Source organism: Neopelma chrysocephalum, unplaced genomic scaffold (assembly GCF_003984885.1).
Source record: "Neopelma chrysocephalum unplaced genomic scaffold, ASM398488v2 Primary Assembly neopelma1_96687, whole genome shotgun sequence".
Lineage (NCBI taxonomy): Eukaryota > Metazoa > Chordata > Aves > Passeriformes > Pipridae > Neopelma > Neopelma chrysocephalum.
In genome coordinates this window covers 755,337-774,068 of record NW_020925332.1, presented here as the reverse complement: position 1 = coordinate 774,068, position 18,732 = coordinate 755,337, and the positions used below count along the sequence as shown (strand labels likewise).

Genomic DNA, 18,732 nt, shown 5'->3' with positions numbered 1-18,732 from the left:
GCTGTTCACCTGCTCTCTGCTGAGCCAAGAGCTCCACCTCTAGGAGGCTGGAGAACCTTTTGGCCTCTCCTCCCGCTGCACAGCCTCCAGATGAAGGCTTTGTGTTCATCCCAAAATGACCTGAGTGGTTACTGCTGGTTCAAAAGCCCAAACGCAGAGTGCGAGTTGCACAGTCAGCCTCTAAGAGAAAGCTCATGCACGGTCACCATTAACCATTGGCAACATGCAGGGCTGCCTCACTGTTGTGGGTCCACCAGGATCCATCTAAAAGACAAGCCCACCTGTTCCTTCTAGGCTGCTTTTGTCCAGAGTGCCACATCAGGAAATCAGCTCAGCCTTCATCGCCAGCCTCCTGCTTCTCATTTCCAGGGGAGCATCTGCTATTGCACAGTATGTGCAATGCACTCCTTGGCACAGTGACGGCAAAGGAAACTTCTTTTTCGTGATCAGTGTCATACCACAGCATGTGGTACTCTGCAGCTGCAGCTCCAAGGGGTCAGAAACAAAGGGGTTTGGCTACTGGAATGTGGCTTCTGCACCAGTCAGTGCTGTGGCAGAACAGGAGCTTGTATGCAGGGAGGCAGTCTGTGTTGTCCTCAGTATCATCTTTATTGACCCAGACATTCACACTTAAAAATCAGACAAAGCCACCACAAAGGGCTGGGTTTAAAAAGAGATAAACCGATCTTCAGGAGTGTCACTCCACTTGACTGGAAAGACAATTTTACCATATCCAAGAATAACTCAAAAGAGTCTGTGAAATCACTGGCCAGGATAAGCATTTGCAAAGTTGTCTGTATACAAAATCCTAGGCAGGAACCTAACCCATCTAGGTTTATTTACTAAAAGTTAAAAATGTTAAGCCATAGCCAATGGTGTCAAAGCAGATCCATTCAGAAGGTCATCATCCCATTTATGCTTGCACAAGTGTAGAGCTGACATCCTTGTAATACCTGCTGAGGGCACCACAACTGCTATCCTAGGATGGACAGACAGTCCTCTTCCAGGTAACTGACACCAGGTTAACAAGCCCCTGCCTCAGAAACTGTATTTCCTGGAGAGAATACTAGAAAGATTCAGAAAGACAGTGAATACCTTTCTCACTGGCAGCCTGAAATTAAGTGCTGTATACTGAGTATCCCAGTCAAAATCAAGCCATTGAAAACATGGAAGCCTTCCCTGGTCAAATTGGCTAGTCTTGAATGAACAAAGGCAAGTGTAACAGTACACCAGACTTTGAAATGTGCATGTCCAGTCTAGCTGGGATTTTAGGGATGTTCGGTGTAGCAAGTGACCTGGGGGGTGCCCAGTTTTCTGGCCCATGTCCATCCAGTGATCCATGGGGATCATTTTGCACTGCAGGACAGGCAGTATCTTGAGACATAACAACTCACAGGCCAGTGAAGGGTGGAAATGCTCTCTTCACCTACCACATCACCACAAGGTCGATGTTGAGCAGCCAGTGGTGATCCCAGCAGAGACCCCAGTTTCCACCAGCACCAGAACCAGCACTGGCCATAACAGCTCAACTCAAGCAGAGGGGTAAAAAATCCAAAGGAGGGATCTAGCAGCACCTAACAATTTCACCCTGACTCATGGAGCAGTGTCTGGGTCCCACCAGAGCTGGATGCAGCACTTTATGAGGTTATGGAGTAAATGGGGTCCTTTGGGGGTCAGGGCCTTTGTTTTCCCACTCTCTCTTCCTCCACTGCAGTTCTGACTCAATGCAGCTACCAAAGCCCAATATTTTTCCCATGCTTTCCAAAGGTCTTACACTTCTCTCAAGTTAGATGTTTCCAGTTTGCCTTTCAGCAGTGCAATTGAAAAAGCTTGTATTTAAAGTGAAAAATGAAAGTATTCCCTCTTCCTGTCACCATGCCCCCATCCAGAATAGACTTCTCCATCCTTCTGTCATTTTTCCTCTCTAATTCATACTATCATCAATTTATTTTTTGACACAGTCATTTCTAGTGCCTACTTGTTCTCCAATCTTTCCACAGAAACCCACAGAGGAATCGAATCCAACCCTAATTGAGCAGCTCCAAGCCCTGCCCTTGCGAGGCACCATGCCAGCACTGGCAGCCAGAACACCACAATGGTGCAGCCAACCCCACCCAACCAGTGCACAAGGACCACGTCCACGTTGGACATGGGACACCACATCAAGTAGAACCCACAGCGAGCATCATTGAGCCAAATACTACAAGCCAGCACAAAATTGAATCGTTTTTCTTCATTAGACAGTGCTGCTGTTATCCACTCTTAGCATGCATGCGTTGAGCTGACCCAATGCTGGCAAGCACCAATCTGTGCTGACAGTGACAGTGTGAGCCCCAGAACTCGTGCACATGCGTTCATGTGCATCCCTGCACTGTACCACTTGCAGGCGATTCACTGCAGAGTGTGGGGAAAAAAAACAAACAAACAGGAAAAAGGGGCCTTTCCCTCACCTCTTTGTCTGGCTTTGAGATGGGTACACCTGCTACAGCCACCAAGCCAGACACCACATGAGTGACCAGGGTTTGTGTCCCCTTCCCAGCACATCCCCCTAAGAACTCAAGGTCTGTCATCCCTCTTGCTATGGTCAAGGAAGGACTGAGCCAACCTCCACATAAAAGGCTGCCATGTCCCTGCCACACAAGAATGGTGTGGGTGCCACCGGGGCTGACAGCAGGACTCAAAGAGCAGGAAGATGCTGCAGAGCTGCAGCAAGCAACTGACTTCTTCTTCTGCTCCTGCTTCTCTTGATCACTCTGGAGGTCTGTGGCTTGGTTGTCTGCCCTTCCCCAAGAGCAGTGGGGCACAGAACCTGGGATTGCCCCAGAGAGGAAGGAGAGCAGTCCCCCATCTGCAGCATTTCCCAAAACAGCTGGGGCAGACATGGCTTGGCTGCATGGTGCAGAGGAGTGGGGAGCACCAAAGCAAGAGCAGAGCAGGCACTGGGGTGATGGTGAGCAGCTGGTGCTCTTCTGGGTCCAGACAGCCTCTTCCCACTGCCTGCATGCCACAAGTATGGTTCTGCCTTCCCTTGAAGACACCACTTCACACCCCTCACTGCTGCTCCACACGCACAGGACAAAGACTAGAGACTAACAACCAAAGCTTTCTCACCATTCTCATCTCTCTCCCAGTTCCTATTCTCTTTACAACGCCCAAAAAATAAAAAATAATTTTTCAAACCAAGTATCCTTTCTTCCTACCACTTGCAAATCATGGCATCTCTCCTTTTAGCTCCTCTTTCACAGGTCTCAGCCTGGTGTGATTGCTGCCGTGCAATTCTTCCTTGCCAGCACAGGGAATTAATTGAACATAGGCACTGTTAAGTGCTTACAGTATTACACTTTCATCTCAGTGAAAGGAACAGGACTTTGTAAAACAAACTGTGTCAGGCAATGTACCAGTCCTGATTAATTTTGTCAGGGTTTCTGTTCTGAGGCTGATACTGCCAGAGCTTGCTCTCAGGAGAGAATTACTAAATGCTCTCACGTATACTCCTGAGAGGAGTGGAAGCATCCTGGATATAGTGCAAATTAACCTCCTCTCCACCGCGGGTGCTCAGGCTCATCACATGGCACCTTCTGGGTGTGCAGGGCGACTTGGGGCAGGTTTTTAAGGCACTGCCACAGACTCCTACTTGCCCTGAATTACCAGTGGAATTAGCAGGCACTAGGAAGATGGGAGTGCAGGATCAGGATCAGGCTTCCAGTGACAAAGGCAGAGTTGTGGTTAAGAGGGATTTTTGCAAGGCACAAGAGATGTCTGACCCATAGCCTATAGCTGATTGCGGAGACATTGCTCAGACCATATCACTGTACTTAGACCTACCAGTGGTCAGGCAAGGGGATTCTCCCTCCAGAAACCTCCAGTTCCCCCCATTTTGTGACCAGGCTGAACTGAACTGTTAAGTTAATCTTCAGGACTTGATGCAGAACAAAAATTCCCAATTTCTTTTTCTTTTCGATGCATCAAGACTTCCAGTCTCATAACTCCAAATCAATGTGTCGTTAAACACTCAAAGCAATATAACCTTATCTGTAAAATCACTGAGCCTGTGTTTACTGAAACAGAAGATTTTGAAAATGCCGAAAAAAAAGTATATTGAAGAGGATAAAAAAAAAGGAAGGCAAGATTATACATTTTAACAATTCGCAACAGCAAAAAATAAAATTAAACAAAAAAAAAGCATTAAACATTTCCATTTCAAAAAAGCTGAAGTTTCTGGAAACAGGAGCATCCAAATTTTTTTGCCCTTGCCTCATTTAAACACAGGTTCACAGCATGCTGCTGAGTAAATACTACTGAAGAAATCCTTGCCAGCCTGAGACAGAAGCGTTGCTGCAAAGAGCATGCCATCCCCATAACTGTGCTCATATGGCAAAGATGAGATGGAATTTGCCTCCAAAATGCATCATGCAGAAAGGAAAAGAGAAAAAGAGGACGAATGGAGAAGAAAGGGAATGGCACAGGTAAAAGATGTCCTGGCAGCAAGCAGCTGTCTCCTGGCCAGCCTCTGCTTTAAAGTCTTCTCCTGATCCAGACCTACACATCTCCAACATATTCAGGGCACCATGGAGACATACCCTGCCTGGCACCCCGGACAGCACACTCGGAGCTGATAAAAGCCCATCACCTCAAATGAAGAGCTGAGCAGGTCATGGGCACAACCTGCTGCTGATGGAGTCGAAAGGTTACTGTCCACCCCTGCGAGGCTGCACAGAGCTCAGGAATGGCTTTGGGATGGCTCTGGATGGTGCACACATCCTCCCTTGTGGTGGTGGACACCCACAGGCAGGAGCGCAGTGCACAGCTCAGATACCCCTCCAAAAGCCCTGTCTTCATGAAGAAGGGCAGGGTTAGGGCTGGGTTGTCATTTGTTTTTAGTGTCATGCCTGTTTTTTTACCAGTTTGCAAGCAAAACTTAGAAAGTCACCTACAACCTGGCTTCCTAGGCCCATCCATGATGCAAAGCATTGCTGAAGCAGTTCTTCTGCTTCCAAAGGAGTTGCAAAATGAGACGTGAAGAAAACATGGTGTATGTTCTTCCTCCTGGCAAAAGCGTCTTTCCCGCGCAGCCCAGCCAAAATCCCACCAGAGCTACTGGCTGTGGCCATGGAAACTGTGAGTTTGAGCAGGGGGACTCCCCTGGCTTTGTGCAGCTATGCCCATCCATATTAGCTGGAGATCTGTCTGCTGATTTATGATGGAAGCGCTAACAAACCCTTAAATGTGGCACAGCAAATAGCAGCATTATACCAGCACCATGGCATGAGAGGCAGAGGCAGTCTATGGCTCCCCAAGGATTTGTTTAAGGACAAGAACAATGATGAATACAGCCTGGGTGGTTCAATTACATGGGGACTCAATTACTTAAAACAAAGAAACTGGACGAAAAAAGTATGACAAAAATTCAAAATTATTTCGCTGCTGGAGGTCACATATAACAGCCCTGTCATCCATAAATCTGGAAATCTCTAAGGCACGCTAGTCCCGTGTTGAGAGATGACAATTAATTGGTATTTTACTTACCTCATCCATGCAAATTATGCAGGGAAAAATTCTAATTACTGCATGCTACATGTATATAAGGTCAAAGGGGGCCAGCTTTTGACAGTGGTGTAAAATGGATTATGTTTATCCTTCACATGAGGGCCATGATCCTGCATGAGCTACAGGGCTTCTGCCTCCCATCGCTTGTAGGGACTGTGCTGGCATCAGCAAGGCTGCACGGGCAGAGTGGTCCCTTGCTAAGGAGGGATGGAGTGGGCAAACACACAATTGGGGCACAAATGCAACATGAGGTCAGGGAGAGATGCAAACACTTGCATGAGCTAGCAGCAATGGCATGGGGACTGATGGGGCTTACATCTGGCACCTCAAGTTTTGTCTGAACAGGATCCCTTCCCCTCAACAAAATGCGGCTCGTGCTTTCTGGCAACGCTCCATGTCTCTGGAAGGATTTTATCAGGCAGAAGCAGGATGATGAGAGGTTTGGGTCGGGGCTTTTTCTCGACAAAGTGAATCAAGAATAATTATGCACCCCAAAGGAGACCTGCAGTCCCATGCATGGGCTGAGCACAGGGACTGAGGACCAGGTCAGTACACATGTTCTGCCCACCCCAGGGGTGGAAAAACACCACACACATTGCTCTGAGCTCTCAAGGCAGGGGTAGCCACTTACCCAGGAGTCCAGGGTTGGGAAACCTCCAGGAGTCGTTGTATGTTGAATACTGCGGGTGGCTGTACGGGGTCCCAGAAAACTCACTCCCTAAGTTAAAGAGACAGAACAAAAGATTATTTGATTTGAGATGACAGTTAACATTCTGAGAGAAAGGAGCTCTTCAGTGTGCACTGTGCTCCAGTGACAGCCACAGTAAAAGCACTACTGGACACCTTGAGGAAGGGCAATATGAGTGGGCAAATTATTAAGTAAATGGGTGCAGCCATCTTTTAGGCATCCTTTCCATGCTGTAGCTCAGGCCTGCTGAGCTAGTGGGATTTTCTCAGGCAGCCCATGCTGAGGAACAAGGCGATGAGGAGGGATGGAGAGGCCTCTGGGACACACTGATGGGGCTGGTCCTTGCCTCTATGGCCCTAGAGCACTCGGGGCAAGAAACACAAAACAAGGACAGAGCTGCTCAGATAGGATCTCTGCTGCAGGACAAGATGAACCAGACAGTTTTCTAGATACTGGGTACCCTTCCAGGAGAACATGGTCACGGTCCCAGCTATTTGTCCAACACTGTAAGCCAAGGAGAAAGATGTTTGCATCTGTTTCAGACAAAGGCAGAAAAAATGCTTGAGGAGCTATTTATCTCCTTGCCAGCACCCGCTCTCCCCATCTGTTTGTTCTCTTCACATGTCACCTCCTGCTTCATACTTCAGCTGCGAGTTATTCAGTACAGAGCCTTGCCTTGCACCATGGGGCTCTGACCCAGGCCCTCCACCGTGCAAATACCAACGCTGCTGCTGCTTTACTGGGAAATTTTCTTCAAATGACAGATTTCCACTCTCCTCTATCTCTTTCTTCCTCCTTTCCTTCTCTCTCTCCCACACATAAATATATACACGCACAGTGCAGCATGGCAGGAGAAAGGATAGGTTTCCTAAGCCAAGAGGAGGGGGCTGCCACCCTGCAGCAGAAGGTGCTCACCATGATCTTTGCCTGCTTTGGTCCTTGGTGCTGGTGCAGCCCCCGGGCTGTACCCAGGATCTGCCTTTACCCCAGCTGGGCAGCAGAGCCCTGACACCATGTCCTGAGCACCCAAGGCTCAGCACCCGAGCCCAGCAGAACTGACAGACCCACCCTGGAGACCACTCCTGGGTCCCCAGGTCAGTAAGAGGCCTTCTCTCTCAGGACACAGTTTAGGCAAGTTGCTGGCCTGCTGGCTCCAGGGGAGAGGGGATGATGCTCTGGTCACCAAAATATAGGGTCAGATCTAGATCAGCTTGGTCTCCACATGATGCTGCTTCAGTGAAAATGAGTTGCCTCTCCTTCTGCACCGCAAGATGAACACACCGAGTGTGCTGACAGCAGGACCTGCCCGTCACTGGTCTGCTCCAGGAGGTCTCTGTTAGCATCCCTTCCTTGTTTCTCACTGCCCTTCAGACCCATGGGATTGAATCTACCAGCCTCAGCCTGCTCTCTCCCCCGCCACAGCATCCACAGAGAGGAGGTCCCAAGTCAGCAGCAGCAAGTGCTTCCATGCTCAGCACACCTTGCTGTGCCAACCACATCGCTCCACAAGCTCAGAGAGGTTTTCTTTAGTGCCTCTAAGGAATGGTATTAATTCACCATGAGCCAGGAGAAATGAAGCTGTTTCCAGACCTTTCTTCACAGTGAAGAACACCATACCTACAATTCCTCTCTGCTCTTGACGCTATGGATGATAGATGACTTCAGCGCCTGAATGTTACCTCCATCACTATGCTCACTCTAAAAGACTGAGGCGTGGCAAAGCTGGCAATGCCAGAAGATATGTCAGGAGCCACCTGATGTACCAGGACCACTGGCAAAAGCATCTGCATTGCCTTCTGCAAGTCAGGAATCCAGCTCTCTCCCACAGGACACAGAAGCTTCTCTCTGTTCCTTTCTGCATCTGCACCACCACAGCTGAGGCTGTTGTCTCACCAGAGCCCTCCCTGCTTGCCCCCTCCCCACAAAGCCTCTCAGCTTCCAGCAGGTTTCTGGCCCAGCTTAGTCTTTCTGGTGTTTGCCCAAGCCTGCAAAGCACATGGGCAGCAATAGGTCTGGGAATTTCACTTGTGAGTATCGTGATGTTTCCCAGTCCTTGAAGACTCAAAGCCAGATCCTCCTGTCAGTGTGTGGCACACACAAATCCCTTCATCCTGTGGGTGTCTCTTCTACAGGGAGGAGATCACACACCACTTTCTCCAGGGGTTTCATTTCTTCCTTTCCACAGGGAAGTGAGAAATTCAAAGATTTAGCCCTTTTTAGTTGCACAAAACAGTTTGGCTGCCTGACCAAACTCTCTGGGAGAGACTCTTGCTGCCACATTGTCCCCTGGAGCTGCACAGTGCATGGACAGAGGGACAAGACAGACAGGACAGCAGGACAGACCATGATCCCTGCTGCAGGCTATTTGCACAGAGTGCAGAGAAGAGCCTGTCCTGTCCTTTGTGCACCAGGAGCACCCCAGGCCTCAAATGAAGCTCACAATGAACTGTCATATGCCTGCAAGAGCTGTGTCCCAAGGGGGAGCATGCTCCCCTTGGACAACCCCTCATTTTCAGCTGTCCCACCGCCCTCTTTTCCTCCCTCTTTCTCTCCCTCCCTCCCCTTCACACCCACTGCTCCCCTCTCCTGTTCTCCCAAGGCTGCACAGACCCGGTCTGTCCCATGCTGATGCTGTGCACGCCACGGAGCAGGCAGCAGTGCTTCCCAAATGTTCATCGGTGCTGCAGCAGGACTGCGGGTGGGAATGGGCTGACACTTCATTGTTTCATCCTCTCCTGCCTTGCTCTCCTCCCCCACCATCCCCACTGCCCTCCTCCCCACACTCGCACACAGACACATCGTGGACCCTCTCTGGGGGATGCTCCAGTGCCTGTCAGGCTGAGGCTTCCAATTCTCTGTTTTTTATGCCTCAGTGGTCAGGGTGTCAAGCTCCTGCAGTACAGACCAGCCAGGAGCTCGAGGAGTCACTGAGCACCATCAGCTCAGTGACAGTGTTGCTTGCTTCTTAACATACTCTGCATATCCATCAGCCTTGCAGGGGGGAAAAAGAGAAAGAGAGGGAGGGAGAGAGTGCGCGCATGAGAGAGAGAGAGAAAGAGAGAGAGAGAGAGAGTAGGACAGGAAGGAAAATGAGAGGAAAGAAACATGAGAGAGGGGAGAGGAAAAGGAGAAGTGGGGAGAAAGTCTCAAGCCCTGCTAGTACAACTGCAGCACTTGGGCAGACATAAGTGAAACTAAGATAGATGAATGAACGCTGCATGACTGCCTCATGAATTCCACCAGCTATTCTAAGGTCCATCAGCTACACTTCTTGACAGCAGTTTTTACCAGCCAGCCCTTGTCCTATTCAAACACAAACACCACAGATCAGCCACCCAGGGGCGCACACACAGGCAGCGTGTCACCCACATGAGAACGATGCCTGCCTGCACCACGAGGAAGGGGTAGCAATTGGACACATCCCTCCTTTACACGAAATGGTAAGCCCCCTCCTCAATAGTTCTTACCTCGCTGAGACACAAAGACACAAACAAAGGGTTCCTGCCAGAGTTAGCCCACCTCTTGCCACAGACCTGGCTCCACACTGCCACGGTGCTCTGTGTGGCTGTAGCCCAAAAGGGGTCAGACCTTTCCACCACCCTGCCCCACCGAGGGAGAGGTACAGTGAAAGAAGGAAAAAAGAATGATTCCCAGTAACACTGCTGCTACAAGCCAGTGGCAAGACCTGGGAGATACATTCCACTTTGAGATGATGGGACAGAGATATAGACCCCTATGGGGTTAGTTCAGGTGGCTACAGGTAGTCTGATGGTGGTGGACGGACCTTCAGCTGCAAAACTGTCCATCCTGCAGCATTTTCTCTGGGAATTATCAACTCACATTTACCAGTCTGCTTGGCTTTAAGGTAAGCTTCCTGCAAGTTTTCTTTGTAATCTTCAGGGAAACTGAAAAGCGTGAGCATAAAAATCTCCAGAACCAAGAGGTGAAGGAAGAGATTTCACCATGTTTTTTCACACTGCTGTGGCTTTAGAGAACTGCTTCCGTAGGAAATGGGGAAGACGCAAGCACATCCATGCACTGGTACTGGATGTGGGGCAGAAAGGTGATGGAAAACTTCCAGCTCAGTGGAAAGGCAGGAGGATGGGCAGATGCTCAAAGTAGGGCCAGCTCTGACAGAGGTCATGTTCATTCAAGGTGTGGAAACTTCCTAGAGCAGAGAAAGCCTGACCACTGTCACTGCACTAACCCTGTTCACTGTGCAGAGCACCCAGCAGCCCTTTCAGATAGCACAGCAGTCATGAGGGTGTCCCTTAGCCTGGTCTCCTTGAGACTGTGTGACAATACCAGAGAAACCAGCAGCCTAGTCAAACATGGAACAGGCTTGTTGTCCAGCTGCTGGTACCTTTGGACTGAAATGCAATTGGAGCAAACACAGCAAAGTTCCATATGCCACTTCCAAGTATGCCACTGAGGTCTCAGAAGACCCCACAAATCAAAAGCTCCAGAGCTAGTACAGCTCAACCAGAGCCAGCTGCATGCAGACACACACACGTTTGGACACATTTTGCTGCGTTTTCTCAGATATCAGGTTTTCACATGTGCATTTGCAACAGGGAGAAACCATCAGGAACATGGGGGTGGATGATTGTTACCCATGTGATGGCTGCTGGTAATACAATATGCAGGTGGTTCGAGGGCAGGTGATACAACATGTGGGTGATACAATGTGCCTTCCTCCCTTCCACAGCCATGTGATGGCTCCCAGCTGTCACCCACCGGGGAGAGTGACCAGAGTTCTGTGCCTGCACTGTCCCTCCTGCCAGACCTGTTACAGACAGTGGTTGCTCAAGCAATCCCCACTACTGGCCCTTTTTGTTAATCAAGCTCTAGGTTTAGGACAATGCCTTATGCAGCTATTCCATTTGACAGGAAATTAGGACAAATCAGAAAAAATGGTGTTCAATAAACACAACTGCTTAAGGAACGAGAATGGAAGGTTGGGGGACAAAACTCAGAGCCAGGCCAGGAACAGCAAGACCTTGCCCACACTTTTTTGGGGTTCTGGTAAGTTTAGAAAGAAACTGCCGTATTTGTCCCTAAATTGGGCTCCTGCAGACAAACATCAGTCCCCATGTAGCCTAACTCTACCTTTCTCTTGTGCCGAGGGACCTTACTTTTTTAAAAGAACACTCTCATGACTTTTATTTGTTTTCTATCATTTTCTTTTGTGGAAGTAATCACATGGATCATAAATTTCTTCAGTGAATTCCAATAACAGTCATTATCCTGGTAGTGAAGACATGCTTGACTGCATGGGGAGCAGGGATAAGCACTGCACTGAGCCACACGTTCATACCTGCACATCACAAGCTGGCTCTGTGAGGCAGTGGCTATCCAAACACAGCCTGGAAATCTATTACATCAAAGTTCTGCCTGCCATAAGGCAGCCATAGCCTGAGTTGGAGGTGGATGTAAACCAAAAAAGAATTGCAGAATCACAGAATATGCTGAGTTGGAAGGAACCCACAAGGATCATCAAGTCCAACCTTTAGCCCTGCACAGGACCATCCCCAAGCATCACATCATGTGCCCAAGAATATCATCCAAATGCCTCTTGAACTCTGTCAGGCTTGGTGCTGTGACCACTTCCCTGGGGAGCCTGTTCCAGTGCCCAACCACCCTCTGGGTGAAGGACCTTTTTCTAATATGCAATCTAAATCTCCCCTAACACAACTTCAGGCCATTCCCTTGGGTCCTTTCTCTGGTCACCAGAGAGAAGAGATCAGTGCCTGCCCCTCCTCTTCCCCTCACGAGAAAGTTGTAGACAGCAATGAGGTCTCCTCTCACCCTCCTCTTCTCCAGCTGGACACACCAAGTGTCCTCAGCCACTCCTCACACAGCTTCAAATCAAGGCCCTTCACAATCTTCGTTGCCCTTCTTTGGACAATCTCTAATTGCTTAATGTCCTTCTTATATTGTAGTGACTAAAACTGCACACCATACTCAAGGTGAGGCTGCACCACTGCAGAGCAGAGTGAGACAATCCCCTCCCTTGATCACCTGGCAATGCTTTTGCCTGATGTCCCCCAGGACATGGTTGATTCTCCTGGCTGACTGTCCTGGCTGCCAGAGCACTGCTGACTCATACTGAACTCACCATCAAACAAGACCCCCAGGTCCCTTTCCACGGCACTGCTTTCCATCACCTCATTCCTCAGTCTGTCCGTACATCCAGGGTTGACCCATCCCAGGAGCAGAATCCAGCACTTCCCCTTGTAGAATTTCATATGATTGGTGATTGCCCAGTCCTCTAATTTGTTGAGGTCTCTCTGCAGGGCCTCCCTGCTTTTGAGGTACTCCAAGCTTTGTGCCATCTGGAAACTTGCTTATTATCCCCTCCAGTCCTGCATCCGAGTCATTTATGAAGATGTTGAAGAGGACAGGGCCTAAGATGGAGCTCTGTGGAACCCCACTAGTGACAGGTCGCCAGTCTGATGTCACCCCAGTCACTGGTACCCTCTGTGCTTGATCCATGAGCCTATTGCTCACCCGCCACATGATGTGTTTATCCAGCTGTGGGCTGGACAATTTGTGTAGAAGGATCCTGGGATAGGCAGTATCAAAAGCCTTTACTGAAATCTAAAATGATCACATCAACTGGCTTCCCTTGATCAACCCTTAACCCAGCCTTGGGTTACTTTGTCGTAAAAGAAAATCAGGTTTGATAAGCAGGACTTTTCCTCTCATGAAGCTGTGCTGGCTGTGATCAATGACTGTGTTGTTCCTTCAGGTGTTTTTCAGTACCTCCAAGAATAATCTTCTCCACAGCTTTACCAGGCACTGGAGTGAGAATGACAGGCCTGTAGTTTCTGGGGTCCTCCTTCTTGCCTTTCTTGAAAATTGGGACAACGTTTACCATCTTCCAGCCAGGTGGGATCTCTCTGGATTCCCAAGACCACTCAAAAACCCTCGAGTGAGGTTTTGCAACGACATCTGCAGCTCTTTGAGGATTCTGGGATGAATCCCATCAGGCCCCATAGATCTGTAGGGATCCAGCTAGAGCAGCAGATCCCACACAATTTCAGGGTTGACTAGATGATCATTCTCACAGTCATGGTCCTGCAGCTCAGGGCACTGAGACCCCCTTGGTCTGTCATCCGTGTTCAAAACAGAGGCAAAGAAAGCACTAAACACCTCTGCTTTGTCTCTGTCCCTGTTTGTGAGGTTATCATCCTCATTCAGTAATGGGCCAATGATATTTTTATACTGCCTATTGCTATTAATGTATTTGAAAAATAATCTTTTTATTTACCCTCACATTTCTGTCAGCTTCAACTCCAGCTGAGCTTTGGCTGCACGAATTTTCTCCCTACAGTGGCAAGCAGAATCTCTGTATGCTTCCCATGTCACTTGAACTTGCTTCCACTGGGCACACACATTCCTTTTTCACCTTATTTTCAAGAGGAGATCCCTGCTGAGCCAAGCCAGCCCTCTGCCTCACCTGCTTGACTTCTGACATTTGGGAATTGCCTGCTCCTCTGTTTTTAGGAGGTGATGTTTAAAAAGTGACCGGCATTGATGGACCCCAGTACCTGCAAAACCATTTTTCCAGGGCACTTCCTTCCTAATTCCCTGAGCAGCCTGAAGTCTACTCTACTCATGACCAGAGTTGAGGTTTTGCTGGCACTTTTCCTCCTCTCAACAGAGATTTTAAACTTAATCTCTTCATGGTCGCTGTGGCCAAGATGGTCACCAATCTCCACTTCACTCACAAGATCCACTCTGTTGACAAGCAGCAGGGCATTTTTCCCAGTTGTGTCCCTTAGGATCTGTTCTATACAGCTGTCATCCAGGATTTTAGGAATCTTCTGGCCCAGGTTGTACCAGCTGTGTGATGGTCCCAGTTAATTTCTGGCAAGTTGAAGTCCCCCATGAGGACAAGGGGAATTAATTTGGAAGTGTCCCTTAATTCCTCATAGAATAATTCATCAGTATCATCATCCAGGCTGGTTGTTCTATAGGAGACTCCCATGATGATATCTGCACTATTTGTTTGCACCCTGATTCTTACCCAGAGGCTCTCAGCTGTGCCATTGCCAACTGTGAGCTCCGTACATTCTAACCCTCCTGTTACACACAGTGCCACCCTTCTGCCTCTTCTGGCCTGTTTATCTCTCCTAAAGAGCCTGTAACCATCCACCTCCCTAGAGATGGCTTCATGATCCAGCAGCCCAGGCAGCATCTCGCATAATGTCAGAGGGACAAACTATTGGGGACCTTAGAAATGTAGGAAAAGGGTCTGGGCTCTTGGAGAGAGAGAACAATGGTGTTGTTTTCTCTCAGTAAAATAAACTTTCCTCTCCACACCAAGCCATCACAGTGGCTCACAGTGAATGAGGTCTGCAGCTCTGCCTGGGAAGCTGCTGCCTCTGCAACTCACAGGGCTCACTCCCTTAGAAGTTTTCCTCGTGAACAGGGAAGCTGGGAAACACCTTTCAGTTAAAACTTCGTTTCTCATAAAAAAAAAGATCTTTCACATCACTAGCATACTTTTGAAAATCTGTAGCAGTTTGGACAACATCTTTCAGTGAAAAAGAGTCCTGGAATTCAATTTTTTAAAAAATAAGTTGTTTTCCAAACAAGTCCTTTTCTTTTGAATTCAGAGAGATGCTAAGTTTTCAAATTGAGTGCAGTGAGGCTAAAAAAAGAAAACATATCTAAAAGTCTCAACTGGAAAACAAACTGTTGTACCTTTGAAGAAAAATCCAAAGTAATTTTTATTGTTGGGTTTTGTTTTGATTGAATCTTGGACTTTCTTCCAGTTTCAACTTTCATTAGCAAACAGCAGGATCAGTGATTTATACTGCTCTAATTTGTAAATATCAGCTGTATTTAAGCTGGGGGACAAGCGACCCAGGGCATGCCACAGGCTAACCACCAGTCATCTGCCAGGTCTCCTCCTGGTCCCTTGCCTATTCTTTGTCCAGAAGTCCCACAGCAGGAAGGAAATGGATCATTCTGCCTTCTGCTCTGCAGACCAAGCACACTTGGCTGTTAATGTCTGCTTGAGACCAAGCAGTCTACATGATACAAAAAACAGAAATGCAAAAAAATGGGAAAAATTACCAAACTACAGCCCTACTGTAATGAAACACATATTTCAGAAACAACGTTCCTTCTGGGAAGAAACTGAGCAGGAAAATACACAATATATAGCAAAAGCCTGCCACGATCTGCCCAATTTGTCTCAATGAAGACACTCAGGGTGATAACCAGCTAAAATCCAGGACAAGCCCATGGGATTCATAGACCAGTCTTTGAAAGGCAGTCTGGGAGAATTTTCTGAAGATCGGACTACCAGAAATTGTGCCAGGCTGAATGACAGGTCCAACATGTGGTAATGGATGCTGCAGCCAGATCATCCTGAAAGGATACAGCAGCTTGGGAGGGCCATACAGCCATCTCAGGTGTCGATGTGTTCCTCGTGCCCACTCTCCATGCAATGCACGTGCCACCCTCACTGCAACAGGACACAGCCTTGCTTCGAGCTCCCTGAGCTCCAATGGTGCTGGACCTGGCAGGAGTTGTGGTGGGAAGGAGCTTTAACAGAAAAGAAATATTTCCCAGGGAGACTAAAAATGCCGTTTTGGAAAACCTCTTCAACAAGCAGTTTCAAAAAAGAGAAGCTGCTTTTCAACACACTTGAGATCTTCCCGTCAAAATGGGAAGCCCCTCCCAGTCAGTGGGAGCATGCTGACTTGATATTGTATGCAGCAATGGATCTATTCTGAAAGGAAAAAAGTGAATAAAGCACTAATAAATGGAAAAGGGGAAATTTTTTCTGTACAATTAATATCCTGCCCCCACCCTTCTGTTTTTTGGGGTTTTTTTGAGAATGGAATGGAAAGCAACGGGTTTTGGCAAAGGAACAGCCCTCACCAATGATTTTCAAGCAAAACTTTCCTTACACAGCACAAAACCTTCACTTGTTGATCTCGAATGAAAAAAAAAAAAGCCTGACAGTGAGTTCTTAGAGCACTATGCTCTCTATCTATACTGTTTAAAGACAATATGACAGAACGGTGTCAAAAATTTCATCCACCTCTAGCCAAGACAGGGCCTCTGGAGCTGTGATATGCTGTAACCATCAGGCCAACCCTGAGACACTGGCACTCATAGGATCCTAGGTAGTGCCACTAATAAGGTAGTATGATTAATAACACAGAATTCTGCCCTCCCCATTGGAAGAAGAGCGAAAAAATGTGGCAGTAACTGTTAATTACCAGGGCCACTGGTGTAAGCAACACTCTGCTTTGGCACCTGCAACACCCTCCTCAAACAAACCTGAACAAACAGGGAAAGACCTTTTGTTTGTTAAAGCTCTCTTCTCTCCTAAAAGCAGGATGAACATCCCTTTTTTTTTCCCCAAGAAGCTACATATATATATATATATATAAAATAAACATATAAAACTATACACTTCATGTTCAGTTACCTACAGATACCTTCATAGCCTGGATGCCAGTGTGATGGTGGGGGTAAAACCCAGGGTCTGCTCCCTTAACTGGCAAGGTATTGCATATGGAGCCACTGGCGAGGGGACCGATGAGTCTTTTCCTGGGATGTCAGGGACTGCAGCACCAGCAGCAAATAAATCCCAGAAGCACCAAGGGTGCATGTACAGAAACACACTCCACACACAGGGACAGACACACACTGATAGAGACCTGCCAACACAGACATACAGGTATGTGCATGCTCCTTACACATGTAGGCTTGTAAATCATCTGGCAAATCCACTGTAAGTGGATAAATAGATAACTTATAATCCTCTATGACCCCTCATATACTCACCCTGGCCAAAAGCACAGCCAATTCATGTCTGTCACGTCTTGCAGTCACTGATTAAGTCTTAAATGAACAGCCGAGGTTCAGCCATTACCCGAATTTGTACATATGAGATTTCAAAGTGAAATTAGCCCCTACATTGGCTAATTGTTCCTGCACATCAGTCAAGGAGAAGTTTATCACAGTTGTGCTTGGAAAGCACTTGTCACATTCAGAGAGCACCTCTCCAAAGTTCCCAGTCCCATCAAGACTGCCAATTAACTTCTAATGAATGTTGTATATAATTTTATCGCCACACAGATTGGCCACTCTTTCACTCTATTTTATCTTTACATTAGCTAGCACCTGCTCAAAGAGGTACTATTTTAACCGTTCTGAATAGGTTGTCATATTTTAAGAAAACAGTAACATGCAGATTTTTTTAATACTATCTCATTTCCAAGAAGCTACAAGGCACAAAATCCCATCAATGACTAATGAGTTGTGGGTTAAGGTGGACGTACCTTGCTGAGAAGTCACTGTAGTATTCTCGACCCGTGCTGCCTGCCATAAAATTTTAATGCTGCTTCTGACATATTTATGAAATATCTCACCTAGTCTTTGCAGGATGACAAAAAGATTTAGATCTGCAATTACTGCAAGCACATAGTTTTTAGCTATGCACTTTAAACTTTAGTACACAAAGGTATTTAACTTTAACACAACAAAGGTAGGTGGTGCCACAGAGCAACCATATTGAAACTGCATTAGGAGAGATTTATCTCCTTGTATCTGGAGGACATCTGCTCAACTCATCTACACAGAAGATAGCATTGCAATTAGTGACAATGACGAGTTCACCCCTTCCCTCTCCGAGCTGCCCCTGCAGAGTCCTCTGCCCTCTCCAGCAGCAGCATGCAGACCCTTGGGACACGAGGCAGATCCAGAGGCGAGAAGCTGCACTGCCAGCAGTGATACCAAGATAAGCAAGCCACACTTGCCATATGCAGAGCCTCGACACTGGTGCTGCCCTATGCTGGTCAGGAACGTGCTGATGCTCTGTTCAGCTGCAGCAGCTGCTCACCCCAGCCTGTCTCTCCCCAAGCCTGGTCTGTGGGGTTGCTCTCAATGCCCCAGAACACCCCGTGCCCAGTACAGGTGAGTGGCACAAAGTGGGTGAGGGGCATGGGGAGGATGAAGGGTATAGAATGGACAAGGGGACAGAGTAGATGAGAGTCACAGAGCAGATGAGGGGCATGGTGGATGAGCAGCACAGGGTGGACATGTGGCACAGGGTGGACAAGGTCATGGAGTGGATGAGCAGCACAGGGGATGCATCCATGCAGGATATCTTTCCATGCTTGTGTGCCCAGGCTCTCCAGACCTGGCATCTGTAGCCCCATGGCACACCAGGGCAGGCACCAGGGCATTTCACCTTCTTTGCTCCAGACTGACCAGCTTGGTGATGCAGGTGGAATGAAAGGGAAAACAACTGTGTCACAGAATATATCAAGCTCTGCAATATGGTTTCATCCCAAACTGGTGTAATAAGTCCCAAGAAGTATCTTGTGGGATGAAATTCTCCAAATTATGCGGCAGAAATATTGGGCTTGGTTCAGATTAAATCATTCCACTCCATGCTCCATCCTGACTTGAGCCTTTTCTATAATTTCAGCCTTTACAATGACACTGTAATGTGTGGTTAATTC

The 18,732-nt window shown here is 47.9% G+C and overlaps 1 protein-coding gene across 2 annotated transcripts in view; it reads right to left on the bottom strand.

Moving 5' to 3' along the window:
• Positions 1–18,732, bottom strand: part of PAX5 (paired box 5) — a 121,879-nt gene that overhangs the window by 1,374 nt on the left and 101,773 nt on the right. For both annotated transcript variants that reach the window (XM_027709064.1, XM_027709065.1), the window contains one exon: positions 6,179–6,265. In XM_027709064.1, the coding sequence (XP_027564865.1) occupies positions 6,179–6,265 (87 nt within the window). The remainder of the gene's footprint in view (positions 1–6,178; positions 6,266–18,732) is intronic.